Source organism: Buteo buteo, chromosome 3 (genome assembly GCF_964188355.1).
Source record: "Buteo buteo chromosome 3, bButBut1.hap1.1, whole genome shotgun sequence".
In the NCBI taxonomy this organism is placed as follows: domain Eukaryota; kingdom Metazoa; phylum Chordata; class Aves; order Accipitriformes; family Accipitridae; genus Buteo; species Buteo buteo.
In genome coordinates this window covers 64,340,713-64,360,006 of record NC_134173.1, presented here as the reverse complement: position 1 = coordinate 64,360,006, position 19,294 = coordinate 64,340,713, and the positions used below count along the sequence as shown (strand labels likewise).

The 19,294-nt window shown below is 41.3% G+C and overlaps 1 protein-coding gene across 2 annotated transcripts in view; it reads right to left on the bottom strand.

Annotated features, from left to right (window-relative positions):
- Positions 1 to 19,294, bottom strand: part of DEPTOR (DEP domain containing MTOR interacting protein) — a 78,140-nt gene that overhangs the window by 26,375 nt on the left and 32,471 nt on the right. For both annotated transcript variants that reach the window (XM_075023867.1, XM_075023866.1), the window contains 2 exons: positions 19,101 to 19,224; positions 13,228 to 13,406 (listed from right to left, as the gene is read on the bottom strand). In XM_075023867.1, coding sequence (XP_074879968.1) covers positions 13,228 to 13,406; positions 19,101 to 19,224 — 303 coding nt within the window. The remainder of the gene's footprint in view (positions 1 to 13,227; positions 13,407 to 19,100; positions 19,225 to 19,294) is intronic.

The window sequence follows — 19,294 nt, the reverse complement described above, 5'->3', positions numbered from 1 at the left end:
GTTTTGGCTGTGTTTTCTCCATCTTCACCTAGCTCCCGCGATCACGTTCCACAGAAATGACTTCCCACAGTTGACCTTTTCCATGAAGGATCTAGATTCTGGATTTACCTAGTTTACAAATTGCATGTCTTCCAATATTGAATCATAAGAACTGGTGGATTATATGTATTTATATGTGAAGTGTAAACAACATAGATACGCACTCAGAGGTCAGTCAAGTCTTTGAGTATATGACTCAGTCATTTGGCCTCAGTCTCCTACTGCAGACACTGAACTTTTGCCTTGCTCTTTGCTCTGCCCAACATGTGGGGTCCAAAAGCAGCAGAGCCCAAGGTGCTACACCAGATCCAAAGCCTGGAGCCCTGCTGGCCTGCTTTCCCTTCGTCCTCATATCCCCAGCACACTCTTTCTTGCTCTCATCCCTTCTTAATACCTCCATGTGTCTCAGACTGCTCTCCATGAGCCCTACAGAAGTATATCACATACATGGTAGCCTTGCAAAAAAGGCTGTATTTAGACATAAACTGCTATCTGATGCTTGTGAGCTGAAGGAATAGCCTCAAGGAGGAAAAAACCCAGTCACCTTCTCCAATATATTCATGCCAGGGATGTCAAGCCATGCAGACAATAAAGAAGATGCCAGTCCTAGACGTGATCCTCAGGGCACAGCCCTCCATACGGATATAGAAAATGCCATATGGGATCAGACCATATGTCTGTCTTGCAAAGAATAATGTCTCTTGCCTGCTTGGGCCACTGCCAGAGAGGGGACACTGTCTGTACAAATGGACTTTTGCCTTTGGGACACAAGGAATAATCAGAACACAGGAGCTTTCTGAACTGCCCGCGTTTGTGCCCGAGCTGCCATGCAGACCGTCTGCCTGAGTCCCACAGCATGGTGTAGGCTGTAAGGCATTTCTTAGAGTTTTGAAAAAAGGTAGAGTTTTGAAACTCTACCTTTTTTTCATGAATAAAGCAAAAGGGTCATGCCAGTCAGCCAAACTGCGACGTTTCAAGTACCATCTACACAAAAGACCCCTGTTACCTAGATTGCCTGGTTCTGTTGAAGAGCTTCAGAAAAGCCAGTGACACTTGGCTTTTCTCTGCTTCATTTTGGTGCTGAACCTGTTGTTTTCTCAAATCAGCCATATGCATATTCCATGAGCAAAAAGGCTTTGGTACATAAAGTATAGCATTGCAAGCCATTCGTTACTGTGTTCTGACACGTTAATTATTGCAGGCACAAACTGCTGCTGTGCTCCTCATTTTGGACACATATAGTATGCAATACTATTAAACAACACTTACTAACAATTACTATTTTTGAAGAACGGAAATAAAGGAGGAGAGATTTGGAGACTTGCCTACATCCACAAAAGGATTTGCTATCAGAGGCAGAGTTAGTATGTAGGTGTTTGCAGCTACCAGTCTCATTTTCAGATCACTAACACAATAAGTAAAAGTAGCAATAGCTGCAATATCCTACCACATTATTAGAATAACCTGAAAAAATTCCTTTTTTTTTTTTTATGACATCTTAAACGGTTCCCTGAAACTTAAAAAGATAAGCTCTACTTATTCAGCACGCTACTGGGATTCATAGAATCATAGAATGGTTTGGGTTGGAAAGGACCTTAAAGATCATCTACTTCCAACCCCCCTTCCACTAGACCAGGTTACTCAAAGCCCCATCCAACCTGGCCTTGAACACTTCCAGGGATGGGGCATCCACAACTTCTCTGGGCAACCTGTTCCAGCGTCTCACCACCCTCACCGTGAAGAACTTCTTCCTTACTTCTAATCTCAATCTACCCTCTTTCAGTTTAAAGCCATTATCCCTTGTCCTATCCCTATCTGCCCTTGTAAAAAGTCACTCTCTGGCTTTCTTGTAGGCCCCCTTTAGGTACTGGAAGGCTGCTGTAAGGTCTCCCTGGAGCCTTCTCTTCTCCAGGCTGAACAACCCCAACTCTCTCAGCCTGTCTTCATAGGAGAGGGGCTCCAGCCCCCTGATCATCTTTGTGGCCTTCCTCTGGACTTGCTCCAAGAGGTCCATAATCTTAAATGAAAGAGGTCCCCACAAATACTGCCTTGGAAGTAGAATGACTGTTGCCAACCATTTGCAATATAAGATATATCAGCATGGTTTCTGATTCAAGTTAAATATTATGGCACTACAGTTTTTAATTAAAACTATTCTGTTCATGTCATTAACTGAAGTGCTCTGACAGTCTTCAGAAATTATGATAATCAGAGATAACACACACTCGTGTTGCAGACATGGTAAAGCACTGAAATTCTACAATAATTACTGACCATGAAACTAGATAATGTAAACTTTTTTTTATGCCAGGATACTGAACATATTTTAGAATAAGAATACTTGTTTTGACCAAAATAATGTAATATTTATATACTTACAATAGCAAAGCTTAGGTCTTATAGTGAAGTAATTCATCCCCGCTGTAACTATTTTAGTCCATGGAAGGGTGAATTTTTATACAATAAATGAATACAAGTGGAAAAGGTAAGACCAGTGACTGTATGTTGTAGAATATTTGTATATGTTTTACACAACAAAGGATTTGTAGCCAGAATGCTTATGACAAGTAGCACTAGTACAGAATCTGGAGTGCTCATTGGTTTTCATAGTTTAATTCCTCATTTCTACTGACAGTTCACATTTCATGTGACAGTGTTAGAATAACAGCCTGCATCCTCAGTTTGAGCAAATAACATATTTGTAGCACCATGTAACTTTCTGCATATTTAAGAGGAAGCTAAAAAAACAAACAGAAGTAGTTAGTTAAGACTGCCTTGTTGTACATACATCATCAAATGAAGTATTGCACCAAAATTATTGGTGTGCCCCGTGGGGCTTTTTTTTTTTTTAATCATCTGACATATTCATGATTTGGGATGAAATGTCCATGCTGTGACTCTGCCTAAGGATAAGTGTATCTGGAACCATGTGGAAAAAGGGATTTCCAGACGGTGGATCAGAAGGAAGAGGTTGAGGAGGGGGAGGCAGACACTGGTGCAGGCTGCCTCTGAAGCCCTCCTCAGGTGCAGTGGCTGACTTTCAGCATTAACCAGGAGGAGTCATTACACATGCCCTCGTCCTTCATAAATCACAAGGACGTGAATGCCAGATGCAAAGCACGCACAGAAGGTTGTTTTTGTTAGGTTTAGTACATGCTGGGTGAGAGGTACTGGCACAGGCATGGGTGCTCAGCTCCACTGCTTTAACAGTCCGTGTTTTGCTGCAATCAGCAGAAACGTGGGAGTGAAGAACTTTTCCAAGCTGACTGCAGAATGCTGAGAGGACTGCACAGACTTGCTTGGAAGGGATTTCTTTAAAGGTAATTTAGAGGTTGTTACCTCGAGCTAACGTGGAGTATTGACTCAGAGGCAGCAGCAGATAAACTTGTGGCAGCTGACAAGTCTCTTGCTCCAGGTACATCTCCCTCTTGGGGAAGTTGCTGCCTCCAGATAGGGGTTGTCTTAACTACTCCCGAATTAGTTCACTGCCCTTCATAAAGAAGGACAGAAAAGCAAACTGGCACCCCTTTCAGTTTGCCTTAAAAAGTCAGGGCATGGCTGACAAGTATCTGGACCTGTATTTGTACATGATGAGGGTGATGTAAAGAGCAAGGTGGGGTGACTTCACGGGTTTCTCGTTCCAATTTAATTCACCGGTGTTCATGTGGCAACATGTTCAAGTTACGACGTGCACCTTATGAAACAGAAAGAAATGTACCAAAGACAGTAAAGTAAAAATATGGTGACTGGCAACCTCCAAAATCATAAAAGTGCACAAGAGCATTTACATTCCTGGAGGGAAAGGCACCAACATTAATTCACAGTCACTGATGTCAAACTTTGGAGGTACGGTCACAACCCACCAGCCTAATCTCCCATATACACAGGCCACAAAATTTCTCCCAGAAATAGAATTCAAAAACTATCTTTTAATCTTACAAAAATATAGTTTACTCATACTTTAAAGCAGCCTGTAATGACCATTTTACCCTTAAGAGCTGTTCAAGCCTTCAGTTACTTTCCCTGCCAGGCAATAAAGATTTAACTCAAGGCTGAATATTTAACTTTAGCTGCTAATCCCTGGACTTTGTCACACCTTTATCAGGAAGTTACATAAGATCTGGTCAGAAATCTTTGTAAAGAAGTCTGTGAAGTGGTGAAGCCAACTCTCAAACACATCTTTGATCAGCTGAATAAATAACACTCCTTAAATTCTGACTTTTTTTTTAGCCCTCCTCAAGTCCTTTTCAGAATTTCTTTATCCTTCCTAAAATCCAGCTATCAGAACTATGAGCTCAGTTACAACCTCGCTCCCCTCCTCTTACTTCCTGTTGTCCTTTTTGTACATCTCAGGCTCATAGTAACAGTTACTACAACTGTACTGCACAAAAAGCATAAGATGGGAACATTTTGTGCCCTGTACATCCTCCTTTCCCTAGACAGCGTTGCTTCACACCCAAAAGCAGAGCCTGTATTCGCATTTCCTAGATGTATTGCCTTCTAGTTATACCATTAGTTATACAAAACCACGCCTCTTCTGGGGTAATGACCATTTAATTAATAGAGTTCTATTATTTGTTTACTGACTTATTTATCCCTAGAGTTTGCAAACTTCATTAGCAAGGATTTTAGCTGGTCATTTCCCTTTTACATTACTGTTAAGAAGAGGAAAATCAGAATGTTTATTCTGGCATTTCTCCGATCGGGAGTACCTAATGTTGCAGGTTTGGTGCTTCTTGTGCCTGGCTGCTTCACGGTTTCTGTCCAGATACATAAAATATAAATTGCAACATCTATGCAAATCTTCTTTCAGCTTCTGATTCTGACCTAAAAACCTGGGATCTGCACGGGGCTCAAACAGCCTTTTCTTCTTTTGCAAGGAGGCTGATGCACAGCAGAGATGGAAATATTAGCTTGACATTGATTTCATAGAACTGAGGAGGCTTTAGAAAGTACAAAAGCCTATTTTAATAAATGGTGTGACTCATGCCTTAAAAATCAGGCCATTTTCATAACTGGCTTTTCCCCCAAATCCCTCCCACCTCTTCAATTCCCCCTGATTTTTAGCACTGATAATCTGTGTACATCTCCACCGCGGTGATTAATGCTTTCTACCAGCCGAAAGCTGCAGTTCCCAGTAGAACACATCCAGTGACGCGCTCCAGCTGCTCTGCACGTCCCCAGAAACGCGGCGCTGTCACCAAGTGAGCCTGTGGCTGGAGCCGGGGAACGGCTGCTCCGTGTTGAGGGAGCGGTGGGAAAGAGATCAAAGTTCCCTGAGGAGCCGGATGAGCGGCTTTCCTCAGGAGAGCAGAGGACACGTTGAAGTGTGCGCTTGTTTGTTTGTGTGAGCGTGTGCTTGCGCTGGCGTTAAGAGGAAGAGGTTAGAAAAGCATTAGCAGAGTATACGAAGTTTTCAGCGCTGATACATCATGTCTTTCCTCACTGAAAGACAAAAGCAGCGCTGAACTCTTTCCGGTGGTGCACAACGCATATCCAAGCTTTTCGCTGCACGAGGCAGCAGCCCCGGTCTATTCGCCAGTACGCTTTATCTTTTTACTGAGGTAGCTTCCTCTATTAAAATGACGTTAAACCCAGTTGGAAGCTGCAGGAGATCATTCTGGACCTTCACTATTCCTGGCTGCAATAGTCTGCGCCTTCATATAGCAAGTTGCGGATGACCGCATCGGTTTTGACCTCTGAAGCGGCGGGACGCTGCCCCAGAAGAGCTGACGCAGGCAGGACCATGAGGTGCACGCCGGTGGGCCGCAGGGACTGACGGGGGGCTGCTGGTTTATCTGAAGGGGGCCCTGGCCCGAGCTGCCCCCGCGAGCTCCCAAAGCATGCCCGGGGAAGGGTCTGGCTCCAGCCCCCTGTCCCTTTTGCTTCCTCGCCCCCCCTCTCCTCAGCAGAACCAGTGTTTAAAAGGGAAGGAAACAAATCAACGCGGCAAAATAACGGTTCCTTAAGAAGATCGCCTCTGTCCGTGGGTAGTGCACAGCACGCCGAGCCCGTCTCCTCTGTGCCTCGGGCCTTCTGCCAGCTCCGTTTCGGTCCCTCGCCAGAAAAGCCGCGGAAGTGCGCGCGCGCGTCCCCCCGGGCTTTCGCAGGGCGAGGGCGAGCCCGCGAGCTGGGAGAAGGCTGCCCAGCCGGCGAGAGGCCTGTGCGGGGCGGCCGCCGGGCTGTCGGCCGCTCCTCGCCCCAGCCCCAGGCCGCCCGCCTCTGCCCCACGGCCGTCCCGCTCCCACCTTGCACCGACACACGGGTGGCTGGAGGAGAATAACCGGCACTTTGCGTCGGACAATGCTTTTCCCGCTCCTCTTAAAGCCTTCCTGTTTTTCCAAAGCTAATCTGGCACCTGCAAATGCATTTTAATAATGGCACCTATTCAGATTAGCTTCCTGTTACGCGTTGATGAATTCCACCTGCTTGGAGCTCCCTCAAATCAAGGAGGAGAGACTACAGATGTTCAGGGAGCGCAGGGCCTTGGGTCTTGGATTCCCTGCACCGTATAAGCACAACACTTGTGTTTCCACCTTTTATGAATGTATATATGCTACGTAGACTGTAGATAAGTCCACCTGTGAATGTACTCAACAGGCATGTTAAACTCCTAGCAGTGCAGCTGTACTAAATAGTATTTTTTTCTCATTTGGATTACAAAGAATTCACTTTGAATGGACAACAGATCTAAGCTTGAACTGCTCTAGCTTCCGCCGACCCTCTTGCATAAAACTGCAAGACAGATCCTGGCCCTGAAATACAAAATCCGGAGAGGCGTTCCAGCTCATCCTAGCTAAAGGTGAAGCCAGTAATCTGTCCAGAAGTAAGCAGGTCCTGGACCTGTAAGTAGGTCCAGAAAAAAAGCTGTGATATCATTAGAGAACCATGTCTTCTGAACTGTTTCAATGGACTGTGGTATATTTGCATAGTGCAAAAAAAGTCTAGACAACTTTTATACTGCCTTTAAAGCATCAGGATTACAATAGACAACTGTCAAGAGTTCCATGGGAACTGAAATACAGAGTAACCTGCTCTTACTAAAGTGGTATGTTCTGCTCAGTGCATTAACATTTTATTTCAGCTGCCTTAAAATAGGTATGCAGATAAGTGTTTCTCTATACATTTTGTCTTTCCAGTAGGTTTGCTGTCTATTTGCAGTCTATTTTCAAATGCACGCGACTTACTCTAGCATGAAAAGCCAGTGTTGAATCACACACATTTCAGTAGTCTTTTCAGTTTGTATATGAAGATTTATCATCTTTAATTTAGCAAGTTTACAGAACAGAGCCAACTGCTTTTCTTTGCTTCCAAATAAAGTATGGAAAGTACAGTCTGTGGCAAGGGAAGAAAATGAAAAAGCCCATCTGGGTATCTTTTTTTCTGTTGCAGCTGTTAAAAACTGAAACCCATTCTCTGTCAGAAAAATAGAATTCGGTAGTTAATATGAAAAGAAGTCTTCATATGTTATTTACATAATGCATACAGCATGTGGCTCTTTCAAAAACTAAACCCATTCCTGATTGAGATAAAGACAACTCCAAGAAGAGCACAATGAGAAGCCGATAGAATAGGAAGCTGGAAGATTATACAGTTCTTATTCTCTGACTTTCCTACCAGGGCAAAATCATGAAAAATACGCATAGTGGTCTCCAGATTTAGGATAAGCAGTTGAATTTCTGTGGGTGACGTTACTGTCCCTATGTATGGGAATTGCTGGGGAAGAACTGCCACACAAATAAACAACTGAGTGCCTCTGCATGGCATCGTCGCAGGGGGAACCGGGCTTATAATAAAAACAAAGTTGTGTTGCAGGACTTCAAAGACTAACTGAAGGCTTGTGTTTTACTGAGATAAATCAAGGCACCATCTGTAAAAATGTGATGTTTTATAATTTTTAGCATGGAGTATACACAATGAATGCTTGGATATATCCAACAGCTGATGTGATCCAGGTGTTAGATCAACTAGAAAAATTATATAAAAAATCTGTGTGTTAATTTTGGAGGAGAAATTCTATGACCATTTATGTCAAGGATTTATGGGATAGTTCAATGGCACTTATAAATTGCTACCTGCCGTTGGTATTTCCAAAAAAAGGGGTTCCAAAGAGAAATCTCAAATTAAGGAAGAAGGGTATTTTTCACATATATGGCAAGTTTTCGCTTACAAAGTAAGAAATGTCAGCTAATCATAAGCCATTGGACATCAAAAGTAAATGTAAGAACACATACTTCACAGTTTACAGAAGTTTTAGATGAGAGGAAAAGCTTTTCAAAAAAAATCAAAAGAAATAACACTTTGTTAGATATTTAAACTATTTCCACAATTATAACAAACTCAACTGCACCATGTATCTTGATGCTTAAAACTAAACGCACTGATCGTCTTGTTAAAGGAAATTTTGCTGTATAAAGGTACAGAGTCCTTGCAAAGAATAGGGAAAATTAAATACATGTTTTAAGACTTTTCTGCTGAGACAGGGAGATAGCATATGTCAATATTTACTGTTCTCACTAAGTCACTACAAAATGTTTGTTTTCATCTCTGAAAGTAATTTGCACAGTGGAGTTTTGCTGATAAAAGATTAACTCTTGAGATTAACTCTTGAGAGGTGGTAAGCACCTGCTTCTGTGCTAAGCCAGCAGAACATATGCCTGCCTTGAATGTACCAGGTCTGGCCAAGTGCAATTAACTCAATAAAACTTTTTAAAGCCAAAAGGTATTCTAAAGGGGCGTGGGGGCAGAAGACACTTATATCACGCCTAGGACATCTTACCACATATTTACTATCATTATAAAATCCTAGCACTGATAAAATGTTTCAAGGGAAGATACCTGCTAGCCAGTCATCTCCAAAAGAGATTTTTCCACCCCTCGCTCATTGAGGAAAGCAAAGTCTATGGCCTTTCCGGAACCCATCACACATGTGTTCCTCTGCTGGTCTGAGGCTGGGAATCTGCCTCCCACCCCTCTGGAGCAGAGCAGACAGCCGTGCAAACAGCTTTGTGCTGAACCGTGCTGTGGTCACTGCCTGGGGAAGGTGCTGGAGGGATGTCAGAGACGAAATAACACCAAGCACATCCACGCAAAGGTAAGCAGCAGCTTGGAAAGTAACAACAGCAAAAGAGAGAGAATGTGATCTGGCAAGGGAAGGCAAGCACTGCTGCTCAGACCCAAGTTTCTCGCAGGCTCAACTGGGAGAGTGGCACATGCTGTATTGTCTGTGGTGCAGGGCCATCACTACGTGTTTACACTCCACAACACATTGAAAAGTATTTCTAAATGTGTTATGGTTTGGTCGCTGCCACAGAGGAAATGCAAATATTCATCTTGCAAAGTGCAAGTGCTATCCTAAGAAGGCATAGGTTCCTCTTAACAGTATTAAAGAAATTTTAAAATGCAAAGTATTTATCATTTGAGATTGCAGTCCTTAAACCTGTCTGCAAGGCAGGCAGATGTTTCTCCATCCCCCAAGCTTCTGTACCCAACAAGTCCTCGGAGGAGGACAGGAGGACTTAGCCTGTCATGTCAGTGGTGCTCTGCTGCTGGGGCTGCAGGTGCAGAGTAAGTGCTGCAGCAAGTGCCATAAGCAAGTATGAGCCAAAAAATGATGCCAGAAAGAGCTCTGTGGATACCCTCTTTCCTCTTTGGACATCTCAGTATCTCTGTTTTCCAGACTGAGCAAGGGCTGTGACTATGTGTGGATGCTCACACTGTCCTCTGCCTGCCTCCAGCCCATCCTTGCTTTGGTCTGATCTACCCTGGAACTGGCAGAGAACCTACTTCTTGTGCTGCACGTGAATTTTGACCACAGTAGCTAATCTGTCTTACCATTTCCATATGAAGAACTAGGAAAGATCCAGTCTCCTGGAGGAAAGTCTTCTGTTAATATTGCAAAGCTCTATATACCTCACCGTACTAGAAAGGGGCTTTTCTACAGCTGAGAAATGTCTTCTGCGCACCTTTTGTCCCTGCCCTTACTGAATGCGCATCACTGTGTTTATAATTATTTGCACAATCTTTATTCCTATAGTCTGGCGAAGACCATCAGTGTTCGCAAATGCAGAGTAACGAGCGGCAATTACACTGCCAACACAAGCCTTCAAGAAATGTACACTGCATAATACTCTGCTACCTATATGTTTTTTATTCAGTAGTACCTGGGGGCAACAGCCCATAGGAAAGGACATCTGGCTCCCATTTGTGAAAATGGTGGTTTGTGGGTTCGATTTGTATGCACCAGTGGGATTTTGGAAGGAAGCAATTCAGCACTTAAACACATTTCGTCATTTTCGTGTATGGCAGGGGAAATATGTATAGTTACATGTGCCCAAAGAGCTCAGGAAGATTATTTTTAAACTGAAACTTTTGATATTTTTACAGCATTTATACAATTCCTCTTAAACTGCTCTTTTCCTTTTTAAAATTAGCATCAGTGCTTGTTTCCTGTGTGAAACCTGGTTTGTTTCTGACCAATCAAAGTGAAGATAAATGTGTCAGGAAGCTGTTTTGAATACAGTACCTCAGCTGCAGAGTAGAGCTTCTCTGAGTAATTGAAATGAAAGTCAGTATCCGTAAAAACAAATTGCACAATTCAGTTGTGGCTGGAAAATTACTACTGAGATTGGCAGCTTGATGCAACTATTTCTATTACTTTCTATTGCATTAAGTAAGGTAATAAATACTTCGTAAGAATAGTAGAGCAAGCTTTATTTTATTCCATATTGTGGATATCAAACAACACTGCTAGCAAAAAATTGCCTTTAGGGCAGGAAAATGTTTTATTCCCCACTCCTGTTCAGTCGAGAGTCTTTCTGCTGGTTCTGCCAAGAAGGATGCCAATTAGTGTCAAGTAACATTTTGGTACTGCTGATGAGATACAAAACAAAGGGAGCATAGTAGGGTGAAATGAATTTACTGTACTAAGAGACAGGAAAATACCTTTCTTTTTTTTTTTGTAATTGCTTACCTAGAATTCAGTGAGATGGGTGGGAAAAAGAGAATAGCACTCCTGCTGTTTTACAGTTTATAGCCCCAATTCTGTACTGGGAGTTCTCATTTCAAGCTCCCTTCTTAGAGGAAGCCAGCATTACATAAACCTTCAAAATGTACAGATCGTATCCACTTGCTAAGGTGAACCCCAAACCAGCTCTGTGTTAATTCTGCTAGTACTTTCATCAATATTCCTAACACTATCTAGTCAAATTGTTTCTGTGAAATCCACAGGAAAATGAAATCTCCTGCTTAGGAGCATGCACAAAGCATGTCCACTGGTAAAGATGAATCTCACGGACATCACTCAGTTTTATTTTATTTCCAGCTTCCCCATCAAGTCAGCATGAAACCCCCAGAGTTACCTTTGACACAATAAAAGCTGAGTGAGGAAGGTGACGGTACCTTGGCGTGAGTGCCTTCCTCAGCACTCAACCAATTCCCAGCACTCCTTTTGTGGTCACTTCATGAGTTTCAAAACTCTTTCTAAGAGAGCACTTTGCGTGCCCTTTTGACTGCTAGAAGAGGATGGGCAGGGGATAAATCTGCAAAACTGGCCAGGGCAATCCATAAAGGTGAGCAGGGCCAGCATCGCTCAGGAATACACCCAGAAACCTGGCTTGACAGGGGCAAAATTAGTTCCCTGCCAAGGTGCACTGCTGAGCATTTGCCTTAGTTATTGAAACAATGGTTAATCTGCAATAAAAGTCACATCCTGACTTTCTTAGCTCTGCAAAGATTTCAATAGCAAAGTAAATCCAGCTTTGCACCAAATGTCAAGTCCTGACTTTACTTCCTCTGCAAAAACATCAATAGCAGCGTAAATATCACTTCTGTCTTTTTTTTAATTTATTTTTTTAAGGAAAGTTTACTTCATATATAATACACAGAAAATGCTTGGGTAAAAATAGGAATGAAATCATTACTGCTATAAAGAGGAGGGGTGGCATACCTTCCCTGTCCGTCAAGCTCCAAGCAGTTGGCACCCTATAAATCATAGGAAGCACAGGGGTAATTATAGAACTGGAAGCTGATTACTGTAAACATTGAGAAGTAGCTCCTAGTAATTTGAAGCTAAAGATAATGTGAGCATGATTACAACCACGAAGGAACGGTGCATGTCACTTACACCCCCTTTTTCTCTATTCCTTGAAACTAGGTTTTCTCACAAAGCAACAAGCAACCTAGTCAATCTAGCACCTTGTATATTAAGAACCTGTTAATATCATGAATTGTTTGTTCTCTGTCAGAATTAGCGTTGATGTGACAACATTCAGGCCACCAGGATCTGATTACTTTCCCGTTGTGCATTAAGCAACGTAGCGAACAGCTTCTGCCAGCTTGTTCTGTCACCTCCTGGCACCCCTTCATCACTCCCAGAGGCACTGCAACGCGTTTATGGTGGAAAACGCCTGGTCACAGAAGGGCAGCTTGCACCGAGAGTAGATGATGACAACATGTAAAATGGGGTTTAGTGCCAGGGGCATTCATTTCTTCACCCTCGGGGCAATATGGAGAGAAAACTCTGTCTCCTCCACCCTTAACAGAGGGAGCTCCTTGGTGAAGGTGCATCTGCCAGACACATTGTGCTGGACCATGAAGAAATATTCAATTCCTGCCTCAAAGAAGTTACACCGCCAGGACAAATATAATAATACTTCAGCCGAAGGCGATATCCTCTTTCTGGCCCAAACATACTAGAACAACTCCGCAACATGACCAAGAGGGAAAGCTGCTTTTCTGGCATCAGACTGTGCTCTGCTCCTGTCCGCAAGTAGGAAGATATACACAACCTGTCATTTTTATTCTACATAGAAAATTTAGCTTATTTATGGCTCTAATCCCTACTTGATTCTTACAAAGCTATTTACCTCAATTATACATAACACTGATAACAAGTTCTACAAGTTAATTACAAGTGTAGGAGCATGGATTTTCATCCACATCCTTATGCTGTTATTATACAATCCCAAATTCTAGCTGTATTCTACATTTGAGGCAGAATTTTCAGAACTAATACAACGAGCTATTGAAAAAGCCAACCTTTTATTAAAGTTACATAGACTCCTACCTGAAATTATTTAGAACTTGGACATATTATGACCAAGACGACAAGAGACCCTCCACATGATTTGACCTGAAGAAAGGGCTACAAAAAGTGTAGCTTTTGCTACCTGGCAGTAAATTTCTCACCGTGCTGTATAATCCCATGCTCCAAAAGTCTGCGGCCGAGCTGCTCTGCTTCAGTCCGTGTCGTGGCCTCTCCCTCCTGGATCAGCCAGTCAATGAACTCTGATGCCACAAAGGTCCGTTCATACTTGACTCCTTCCTCTTCCCTGGCTTGCAGAAGGGTATTGTCAGAACTCATCAGCCTGGTATGGGGGGGTGAAAAAATTTGTAGGGAAATTGGTTCTTCAAAAAGGCAACTTCAGATCTATTCTGGCAAATCTCATTGATATTAAGCACACATATCTGAATCTTTCACTGACTTACTAAATCTTTCCTCAAGCTATCAATCTAAACTTAGGATGTGAATTATACTGCTTAGCCAAAAAAATTAGGCTTTATATCCGTGTGAAGTTAATGCCTTTTTTTTTCCCCTAAAAGAAAACAAGGTTTCTCAGTTTCACAATTCCCCTATTTAGTTCCTTAGTTTCTCTAAAAGTTACTGTATAATCAACTTTGAAGCAAAATTAGTCTAAAAGCACCAGATTGTGACTAATGTGTTCAAAAATTCCTAATTAATTTTTACAGTTAGCAGAACTATGCCCCGAAGTCATTTAGGTGGTTTTGAAAGTTCTCCCCATAAGCTTTAATACAGCTGCAGAAAAACTGAAGAGGAACAACAAAAAGGTAGTTTTGTGGTTTGGGTGCTTGATAACTATTTAGCGTCCAACACCCAGTGATGCAGCTGCAATTAGTGAAGTTACACACCTGAACACATTTTAACATCTGAGTCTCAGAGTCTCTGTGCCTCAGTTGGCTCCATGTAACACCAGAGTTTAGAGGAACATCCTGAGACGTCTCTAAATCTTCTAGAAATTGGCATGTACATAGCTTAAATATACTAATAAAATTCTTCTCCATTCAAGTAACCTACACAAATGACATAGTATTAAAAAAAAAAAAGAAAAGAAAAAAAGGCCTCAGTATTTTGTTGATGCAAAAGTAAGGTTGACAGTTGGAGAGAGAAGACAGTTTGAAAGAAGAAATGATAATTGCTCCCTTTCAATACAGAATCCCACTCTTTTTTTGTTTTGTTGGGAGACTGAGCACCATAGCCTCCTTGTTTACTAATTTCATTTTTCTTCATAATTATTTTATTTATTATAGTTTAATAATAGGACTAGTGGTAAGACTTTCAGAATAACAGCCCAAGAATGGCATGGGGTTTTTTTGTTTTCCATATAAGACTAAGTAAGTCCCCTCCCTTTACTAACTATTTTGAAATTCAGGGCACAACTGAACTACAACAGGAAAATTCTGAAAGCTTTGCCCTTCTGATCAAAAATTTTCATTTCAAACCATACATGGGCCATCACTTTTGAACTGCCACCATGTCCAGAGTTCATGCAATATAATGTCACCTCCTCTGGGAGGCATCAGAAAAGTCTGTGCCATAAGAACACAGAGAAAAGTTTCATTTGAAATTACAGTGAGGAGGTTTTACAGGACCCAGCCCTTGTGATTTCGCCTGAAAGATTTATTCCCTTGACTTTAACTAGAGCTAACCTCAAGCCTGACCTGCCTGGATCTGACCACCAGGCAACAGATCATCAAAGCAGGCAAAGGCTGCTCAGCCACAGCTGTATGTCAGTGGCAGATATAATGAACTCCTTGTTTAGATGTTGGTGCATTATTGCCAGCACCTCTGAGCTGAGTAAGAACTAAGAAAGTCAAAATTAGCTGAAGTCAGGGATGAGGCAAGAGTATGTGCCACAGGTGACAAGGTATTGACTCCAGAGCTCTTGCAAAGACTTTATTCTTTTTCATATTTTTATTTACAAGCATCCGCATGCAAGGCAACATTTTGTCCCGCACTGACCACATCTAATACAGACAGTGCTCCAAGGGACCATCTTTAAATGTGTCTCATTCACCAAGCTCTTTTCCGCCCAGAAAAAAAGTGCAAAGCCAAGGCTCGTGTCTTTTCATACCATCTGCTGCATGGTTACCCAGAACTGGTTACCCAGGCTCTGCGGGCACCAAATAAAAAATCCTTAGGATTGTGTTGATTGTTCTTTGATAAGTCTATAATTAGTTGACCATTGAAGTCACAGATAGAGAGGTTCTTGAAAAAGAGATGCTAATCGTCAGATTTTTCCAGAGACACAAAAGAAATTTGGAAAAATATCAAGTGGAAAAAACCTCAGCTTGACATTTCACACCCTTCTGCATGTGCCTAGAATAGCACTGCAAAAGATTTGGACTTGTGAACAAATAGACACGACAAATTGACAGTTTAGCAAACCCAGAAACAGCAGTCCATAGACTTACATTGCTAACTGAAGTAAATCCCTGTAACTCCGCAGCTGTCAACAAAGCTGTACCAATTTACATCAGCCAAGAACCTGGCCTTTCATTAGCCAGAATTGGAAACTGCCTCTATCTCTTCCACTTTCTCCTTGTTTCAAAAAAACATGAGGCTATTCATGTCAAAACATATTATTTGCTAAAACTGGTGTTATCCTGCATTAAGGGAATGTATTTAGCCAAACACTGAAATCCAAACCCTTTTCAAAAGAAAATTTTAAGCTTGTTTTGTCTAAATAACTGCACCAGAGGATAAATTTGACTTAACCACTGATGAGTTAAAATGAAAGTGATTCAAAGAATGCAGTCTCAAAATTATCTGAATGATTTCCTGAAATTAAAACCATAAATCTGCATTTCCTTCATGGTGAAATCGGGTTGAAAAATCTCAGTTGAAGTCAACATCATGAGATGACTTATAGCTCCTAAACTCGACTGCACCAGAAAAAACAATCATGTGTCTGACCAAAACCTACTGAGAATTGCAAACATCATAAAAATAGGATGCCTGCACAACTTGATTTTTTTTTTTTTAAGCTATGAAAGATCTGTACTGGACATATTTAAGATTTGCAGGGAGGGTTTTGTTGAACAGGAAACATGTTTATCTCATTCAATCTATCTGGTCAGTCCTGTAGAGTATGAAAACTGATATCATCCTTGGACTTAATAAACTATTCAACAATTTTCAGACAAAACTGGAGGAAATCCAGTAGGTTTCATCTCTAGTTATTAACTTGAACCTCAAACATGTTCACAGAAAGGACTACCAAAGTTTGCAATGATGTGCAGGGAATCTGAACATCAGAAATTTATGATTTTCAGTGCAAATGAAGGGAGAATACAATCAGAGACTGATTTTAAATCTTCTAATTGCACAGGTACAGCCACCGAAGATGTTCACAAGTAGGTGAAGGAGGTAATGCCACAAGAGAGGAGAATCCAGGCTATGAGGAGCTTTGTGATCACACAGAAGGGAGACAGGGTAAGGGAGCTCCTCAGCAGGGGGACATGTTCCATGTCCCAGGGGAGAGCACAAGGCATTTACCCAAAACAGTCTGAATGCAGGGAACCTGCCTAACGCATCCATTCCTCTGCCCATGCAACAACCTGCTGATCCTCCTGAAGCATTTTGCTGATTTTACCCACTGAGGGTACAAATCTGCACGGACTGACGTTGGATAACATGTCCACAACTGTGGCAAGCACATACTACGCTGGCTTCTGAATGTAACAGTACTCCAGCCTTAATGCGGTGGGTGGAGAAGAGCAGGAAATAGTATTATAATGTCTGTCTTAAACTAGCAAAGCCTAGTGAAGATCAGCAACATCTACAAAATTAGACACAGATTTTTCAAATATGTTGGATTCAGAGAGATTTCCTCTGGCATAGTTGCATTTCTCTTGAAAATAGTCCTACAGGCATTTTGATAAACAAGTTGAATATATTGGTAAGTAACTTCACGTCTGTGCATGAATACTATTCTCCAGTTGTTGCCATTTAATAACTATTTTAATTGCACTGAATTAATATTTTCTTTCTCAACACTATCAGCAAACTGATACAACACATACACACATTTAATTGCAGAACTCTTTCCATAGTAGCCTGACTTTCAGTATTAGATTTTGAATTTTAAATGCATCTAATGAAACTATGAAGGTGTTACTAATAAGCATGCATGGACCAGGGACCTAACGAAATCTGAGTGCTCTGCGCACTGGATTTGCTACATTAAACAAAGTGAGGCCCAGATAGCCCAGGTATGCATTCTTATCTCCCATGAATATAAAATATTTCCAATGATCCATGGAGAATTTTTACTAGCTTTGGCTGTCACAGACTGGTTTTGAAATGCCATGTATTTTTAATCTATACTATATTTAGCACTCAGGGCTGGTTTTAAAAGTTTCTGAACCCTTCAAATACGTTGCCTAGGAGCAACCACCTCATGAGGATGCAGTTATATTTAGAAATAGGTGCTGCTTTTGGCATTAACTCCTTTTCCAAGATGGGAACAATCTATACTGTTGTGAACATTTTTCTGCTAGTATAGTGTTGGACAAAGTGGACATTAGACATTGGTTTGGGGATAGTTCTCCATGCAGAGAAATGGGGATGGAAGCAGACACTGGTAGAACAGAGTTCCTCCCTGTGGCTCCTTCATGTTATCAGCTTCACTAACAAAAAATATTTTTCTCACAGAAGAATAGAAATAGCAATATAGAAAACAAATAGGAAAAAAAAAGTTTGCTACTGTAGACACACTGATCAGCTTTTCATAGTATGGGCCAGGCTTGCAGGCACTACATGTTACAGAGTAAAGGAGCAAATGCTGTGCTTAGTAAGGCACAGAAGGTTTTGGAGGTGGGTCATTCAATTAATCTGTCTCAGTGCATCCAATGAAGGATTTTTTCCAGTGGTGTATTTTCTTGTGTCTTACACAACTTTTTTTACTTTCAATAGTCACAGTCACTGAGTCTCAGGGAATTTTATATGATGGATGCAACGAAAGGAGTGGCATTTACAACTATTGGTTTACATTTCAGTTTAATTGCTCTTTCACCAAATTGACCTTCAGAGCCTTCTAACCTTGAAAATAATATTTGTCATCAGCTTTTCAACTTAGGATTTTTCTGAGTGCTTTATTCTAAGAGGGAAACAAAATTACTCCAGCCAGAAAACACAGCATCTCTCCCAGCTGCTGCACACTTCTGCTCTAACCAAGCAGGAGAGTGGGTAGGATTTAGTCCAGAGCAGTACTTCCAGCTTTTTGGTAAATAGCACATCACAAATTTTGCATTAGTTTGTAGCATATGCCAACATGTATTTTATCCTCTCTACTTGAAAGTAGCGTGTCACAATCTCTACATCCTGAATAAAAATGTCATTAATTATAGATTGGGAAGTATGGTTAAGCTGCCTAGTTATTTGACAGAAGTAATCCAGTGGGATATTCAGTATCTCAGCAAAATCATCTGTTTCAAATCTTAATTAGATGCTCTTGGATGGGGTTTTTTTGAAACTACTTTTAATATAACCTTTCTGATGTAGAAGCTTTGCAGAATGGAACACTGAAGATTAATTTCACCTATTATTTAAAATCATACCTCCTGGTGAAGCTGTGGATATGGACTCTCAACAGATATGTAGCCACTTGTTCAGTGCATTTTCATGTACTAACGTTTTAGGTCTTGTAATTCCAGTTTTACATGACAAATCATCCTTTAGTAATTATTTTTACAGAATAGAGTGCAAGGACTTGAATTTACATTGGGTTCTCATATAGGACTACCCAGAAGATTCAGAAAATGCTATTTCATTTTAAAGAAAATGCTACAAGTGAATATGGTAGAAAAGTAAAAAAGAAATGGGAAAGACAGAGAAGGGTTACCAGCTAAAGTCACAGGATTACCCAGACCCATTCCTGCATGATTTGAAAGCCTCTGACTATTCAAAAATAGATAAACAAGTATAATTTGCCTCCCGTGGTACTATTATCAACACATTATGGATACTGAATGCAACATACTTTTCATACAGTCTTTGTCCTCTCATGAACACCTTCACCTCATTGTCCAGTGGAAATGTCCCATCATCTTTTCGGAAGCGATAGAACAGTTTGACATCCTTGAATTCCTTATGCTCATCACAGACTGAAATATAAAATAAAATTAAAAAATCTTCATATAGGTGTCAAGGAGTTGAGGATCCATCTAGCAGGTA